This window comes from Alexandromys fortis, unplaced genomic scaffold, assembly GCF_014885135.2.
Source record: "Alexandromys fortis isolate MF-2015 unplaced genomic scaffold, M_Fortis_MF-2015_v1.1 scaffold_213, whole genome shotgun sequence".
Classification (NCBI taxonomy): domain Eukaryota; kingdom Metazoa; phylum Chordata; class Mammalia; order Rodentia; family Cricetidae; genus Alexandromys; species Alexandromys fortis.
This window is the reverse complement of record NW_026068093.1, coordinates 2,529,042-2,535,258: the sequence shown is the minus strand read 5'-3', so window position 1 is coordinate 2,535,258 and position 6,217 is coordinate 2,529,042. Positions and strand designations below refer to the sequence as shown.

The following is a 6,217-nucleotide window of genomic DNA, read 5'->3' as shown; positions in this document are numbered from 1 at the left end:
TTTTTTCTCCCCATCTCCCCTTACCCCCATCCCACCCCACCCCCAAGATCCCAATTTTTTCCCCGGCAATTTTGTCTACTTCCCATAGCCAGGAGGATAACTCTATGTTTTTCTTTGGGTTCACCTTCTTATTTAGCTTCTTTAGGATCACCAATTATAGACTCCGTGACCTTTATTTATGGCTAGAATCCAATTATGAGTGAGTACATCCCATGTTCATCTTTTTGGGTCTGGGTTACCCCACTCAGGATAGTGTTTTCTATTTCCATCCATTTGCATGCAAAATTCGAGAAGTCATTGTTTTTTTACCGCAGCGTAGTAAAAATATGGAACGCTTCACGAGTTTGCGTGTCATCCTTGCGCAGGGGCCATGCTTCTTCTCTGTATCGTTCAGCTGCATGGAATCACACCTGATGGAGATGTTTAATCAACTCCTATGAATAAAGTCTGACTTATGCCTGATCACGCAATGATCATCAGCTGCTTGCATATGCGTGGGCCTATGGGCAATGCCCACCTGGCAATCCAGGATTGGCAGCCCATGCCTACTTAAGGGCTGGGAGAGGTTTGCAAGGAAAGAGAGAGGTCAAAAGGAGAGAGAAGGAATGAGAGAGGGGAAGAGAGAGAAAGTGAATAAAGTCTTGGAATAAACTGCAGCAAGAAGAGCTCCGGTGATCGCGTCATCCTTGCAGGTCGAGGTGGGGCGTGACAGTATATGTGCTGCCGAAGCGAGCACTAAACTTGCAAAATTTTAACAGCATTGATTGCTAGAAATAAAATTTAAATGTAGTTTCAGTAGATTTAAGAGATTTCCTTTTTACAAAGTGCCATCTTTTTAATTTTCCGTAGAAATACCTGTTTAATCTGGATCAAAATTTGTTATTTTCTCAGCATGTCTTAAACCAATCTTAGTGAAAAAAATGAGGAAGTTTACAGTAGAAAAATTCAATTCTACTTGAGGATTGCTATTATCATTTTAAAGATTAAAGCAGTGCTAATCAACTGTGTGCAGGTGTGTGAATTTGCGAGCATACATGTTTGTGTGCATGTGTACGTGTGTGTACATGTGTGTGCTATATGGTGTGTGTATGTGTGATACTTTAATGCAGGTATATATATATATATATATACATATATATATATTTGCAGTTTATTTCCTGGGGAAACATGAGGTTTTATTTCATATACATTTAAACTTATAAACCTTTCTCTCTTAAACTGTTTTCTTAATGTACTTTAAGCAAAATTATAGTTTTATTTAGAAAGAATAGTGATAAGAATTTACAATATAGGGCTGGAGAGATGGCTCAGAGGTTAAGAGCACTGACTGCTCTTCCGGAGGTCCTGAGTTCAATTCCCAGAACCACATGGTGGCTCACAGCCATTTGTGATGAGAACTGGTGCCCTCTTCTGGCCTGCAGGCATACATACAGACAAAACACTGTATACATAATAAATAAATAAATCTTTTTAAAAAAAAGGAATTTACAATTTATAATCATGGCATATATATTTTCTTATGTGCAAATAGAAAAATATATATTTGTTAATTCTCAATATATATTTCAGTTGTAAACTTCTGTGAAATCATTTGTTATCTCAGTGTAATAATCTTTCATATTTCAGGAAGACTTCTTGGATCTGACAGTTGCAGTCAAAAATGTATCTGGTTTAGAAGATGCACTCTGGAACATGTATGTAGAAGAGGAAGTTTTCGACTGTGACAACCTGTACCACTGTGGAACCTGTGACCGACTGGTTAAAGCAGCAAAGGTAACCATGCCTTCCTTTCCTTTTTGCCTGGAGACAGGAAGGTTTGCCAGCTCTAGTCACCTGTGTGAAGTCAGGAAAATACACTTATCTGCTTTGAATACTACAGATTGAGAAGATGTTTATGTCATTACCTGTCTTTTAATTTTTAACAGAAAAAGTTAAGCTTTATTAACCTAACTACTTTCATGGGAAAATGTATTTGAGCCTTAGTTCAGTATGCCTATTATTAAGTGTCAGGAATGCTTATCTAAGTTCGGCATCCTCCTCCTCCTTGTGAACAGCAAGTCAAGAAGACTAGATGAGAGTGGCTGATGTCTTCTCAGTCTGAGCTGAGACAGAAGGTGAACTTAGTGACCTGTATGGAACTCTGTCCAGATTCAGGTCTGTTCATTGTGGCCATGTATAGTAATCCCTATAGGCTTAGTTACTCTGTATTCCAGGGAGGCGAAAATCTCCAACGAGAAGAATCAGAGAGGGCTACCACTCGGATGAATGTACTGCTCTCTGTTATGTCCATAAATGATGCTACTCTGTTCTGAGGTGGCAGTGCCTCAGAAACTGAAAACTGAACTGGCCTCATGCTTGTTACTGTGTTGTGTCAGCTGCGGGAAGGGTTCTCTACCCTACCCTAGTTTATCTACTTATTCTGACCTGTGTATTGCTGTCTTAAGAAGGCAGACTTGGAAAACCTTTTTGAGTTGTTTTTTTTCTCCTTTATCCTCTAGCAACCAAGTATATTTCTTTTTCAACATCCTTTCACAGCTCTGTGTGTGTGTGTGTGTGTGTGTGTGAGAGAGAGAGAGAGAGAGAGAGAGAGAGAGAGAGAGAGAGATTAATGTTTCATTCCTCTGACTTGGATGTGCCGCTTGCTGTACCTCTCTGACCTTCTTCTCAGCTCCTTCTCTACCTGTGACCAACATAGCACTTTTTTCTTAGCCATATTGAGTTAAGTTTCTTGTTTAGTTTAGGTACATCTTTGGAATGAGTTTAGAAATCTTCCATCTTATAATGCATACTTTTTTTTCTTTTGTTTTTTTTAACAGTCTTGCTGTGTAGCCCAGACTATTCAAGAACTTGCTCTATAGCCCAGGTTGTCTTCAGACTCTCATTCCTCCTTCTAAATCTTGGATGATAAGTGTATACTACTATTCCTAGCCTTATTTCACCTTGTTTTTCGCCCATAGAATATATGAAATGTAACTTTAAATAGTTTAGTAATATTAAACATATATAATTATTATTTTCTGATGAGAAACATTTTTCTTCCCTAAGGCCACCAGTGAAAGAGCACTGGGGACAGTTGATGACTCTTAAAAAGCAGCTTAACTAGTATTTTGTTTTAAATTGAGGAATTAAAACAGCAACAAGGTATATGCTTTTGAATTTAAGAAACAACAGATGGGAACTGGAGACGTGGTTCAGTGGTTAAAAGTACCAGTTACTCTCTCAGAGGACAAGAATAGATTCCCAGGACCCACACAGTGACTCACAACCATTTGTAACTCCATTCCCAGAGAATCAGGCAAAACACTGAGAAGAAGGTCAGAGAGGTATTTTTATACACAAAATAAAAATAAATCTTAAAGGAAACAATAATAAAACCCCATCAGTAGGTCTTGAATCCTGGAGAGTCGAGTCCCTTTTCAGTCTAATGACAACTATGACTCTTCTCTCCAGAAAAAAAAAAAGTAAATAAATGTACAAGTTTTAATCATTCAGAGTTCTAGTTCTTCACTGAATAAGATCTGTGTGTTTGCTAAGTGGAGCAAAGATCCAAAGAACAAGGTGAAAGGCCAAGGGCTAGGCAGGAAATGAACAATGAAAGAGAAGGAGCACCCAGTTAGGACACACTCATCAAATAGTAATTTTAGATAACAACCCTAAAAGCATAAAACTGGGGCTTGTAAATGTTTTTGTTGTATGCATAATTGTACAATACATCCTTAGTTCCATAAAGTAAATGAGTTTATATTGAATTTAGAATATGCTTGTGTGATTTTAAGTTTATATTGAATTCAGTATATGTTTATATGATTTAAGGACATATTTATAACTGTCATATGTCATTTTTTGCTATTTTACATAGCATTATGTATCCTCTTGTGTAACTGCATTTTTAAAACTTTGTTAATCTTTCTTTTTACAGTCTGCCAAATTACGTAAGCTGCCTCCTTTTCTTACTATTTCATTACTAAGATTTAATTTCGATTTTGTGAAGTGTGAACGCTACAAGGAAACTAGCTGTTATACATTCCCCCTTCGGATCAATCTCAAGCCTTTTTGTGAACAGGTTTGAACCTTTGAATTCTTTCCCTTCCCTTCCAAAATTAAAATACTCAGTTTATTGTAGATTTTCTTAACCATGGCCCCATGGCAGCCAAAGTTGTACCTTGAACAGGCAGCTGAATTTGGTATTGTGTAAGAGTCTCCCAGATGTACTTGTTTTGAAAGCGTGAAGGGGTCATGGAGAGCAGCTGAGGCTTGGTACTCTGAGAGGTCAAGAAAGGTCATTGGTGAAGGTGCATCCTCTGGAACTGTACTAGCAGTTGAAACCCCAGCATTGAAAGGGTCATGGAGGGAAGTTAAGGCAGGAGCCATGCAGTGGGACTAACCTGAGCCTAGAAGACAGTCTGTGTGAGCTGAAGAATGTAGATCTAGAGAGGTGACCAGTCCCTTGGGGGAGCCTAGATCATGAGTGTGTCCCAGGCATTGAGCTCTGGATTGTTTACACTGTTGGAGTTAGTTTGGCAGTCCAGATGTGACTGTGCCTGCTTCTTCCCTCTTGAAGTAAGAAAGTACTTATTTTTTTATTTTACAGGAGCCCACAGTTGAGAGACTCTAAACTATTAAAGATCTCTTGGATTTTTAAGAGTTTGAATATTTTAAAGAAACTGAATTTTGAAGTGTTTGAATTTTCAAAGACTATAGTACTTTTAAAAGTTGGAATGTTTTATAGTGTGATGTTTATTAATATGTGATCTTGGAGATGAACAAGAAAGGAAGGAGTATGGTTAAATAGCATTATATTGGTAATATAAGTTGTATTGGTATGTCAATTGTTTTTAATGGCAACTTGACACACCTGGTATCATCTGAGAGAAGGGAACCTCAATTGAGAAAATGCCTCCATAAGATCTTGCTACAGGTAAGCCTGTAGGGCAATTTCTTAATTAGTGATTCATTTGGAAGGACCCAGCCCATTATGGGTAGTTCCACCTGTGGACTGGTGGTCCTGGATTCTATAAGAAAGCAGTGGAGCAGAACCAGTAAGCAGCACCCCTGATTTAGGGTCCCTCCTTGTTTGAATTCCTGCCCTGGTTTCCCTCCAGATATGTAAGACAAATAAACCCTTTCCTCCCCAAGTTTTACTTTTGATTTTCTATATTGAGAAAAAGTGGTCATTTTTTATCTTTCTGTGTCTTATCTTTTGTCTGAATGAGACATTTTTAAATGATGCCCACTAAAAACTTGTAGTTAAGGAAATAAATTCTTCCTATGTACACATTGTACATTGCAGGTGACACTGAGTTCAAAGCCGGATGAGACCTTATGTCTCATGTCATGTGGTTCACACTCCTAGAATGTCTGCCTCCTTCCCTCCCTTCCCTTAGTCTCTCCCTCTTCTGTTTTCTTTTTCTTTCCTTCCTTTTTGTTGTTGTTTTTATAGACAAAGCCTCATGTAGTCCAAGGTAGCATAAAACCTGCTGTGTAGCTAAGGATGATCTCCCAAGTACCGGAATTACAAAAGTGCACCATCTTAGCTGGCTTTTTCTTTTCCTTCTGCATCTAGAATTTAAAGCATCTCTTAAATATAATGTATTTTTTTCATAGTCACTGTAGGAGTTGACCTGTTGATCACTTGTGATTGATTGTACAGTCAGTCTATTAATTATAGAATAAGTTGATCATACAATTAGTAAAGCAAGAAGGAACCTTGTTATTCCACTAAACTAACAGGCTCTGAACAAGACTAGCTGCTGTTCACAATTGCTGAGTTCCTATTCTGTGCAGAGAACTAACATACTAGGAGGGCCTTGACCTGGAGGTACACAGCAACCTTCTTGGGATATCAGACAGTTTATGTAGGAAAAGAGCATATGTTCTAAACAGCATAATGGGTACGACACAAAGATGGTTTTCTCTACTAAAGTCTCTACCACAAACTCATTATCTTAGTTAACACCAGTAAAAATAATAATAATAACATCTTCAGATACATGTATTCAGTGTGGTATGATTGGCAATAAATCTCTAAGTTAAGACTTAAAATTCAACTCTGCATAGTGGTTCATGTCTATAATGTTAAAGATGGTGAAGCAGGAGGATCTCCAGGAATTTGAGGCCATCCTCAAAGAAATGAAAAACTTTTTTAATTTAAGCCCAAATTGTTTAAATTTTTCTTTATCCTTAGATAGCATTCTAATCAGGAGACTCAGCAGCAAAG

The 6,217-nt window shown here is 37.8% G+C and overlaps 1 protein-coding gene and 1 pseudogene across 1 annotated transcript in view; one reads left to right on the top strand and one right to left on the bottom strand.

The window, feature by feature from the left end:
- Usp40 (ubiquitin specific peptidase 40) overlaps positions 1-6,217 on the top strand; it is a 76,740-nt gene that overhangs the window by 11,335 nt on the left and 59,188 nt on the right. Inside the window, exons 6-7 of the mRNA XM_050123093.1 lie at positions 1,627-1,773; positions 3,920-4,063. Coding sequence (XP_049979050.1) covers positions 1,627-1,773; positions 3,920-4,063 — 291 coding nt within the window. The remainder of the gene's footprint in view (positions 1-1,626; positions 1,774-3,919; positions 4,064-6,217) is intronic.
- LOC126489126 (uncharacterized) lies at positions 321-421 on the bottom strand (annotated as a pseudogene).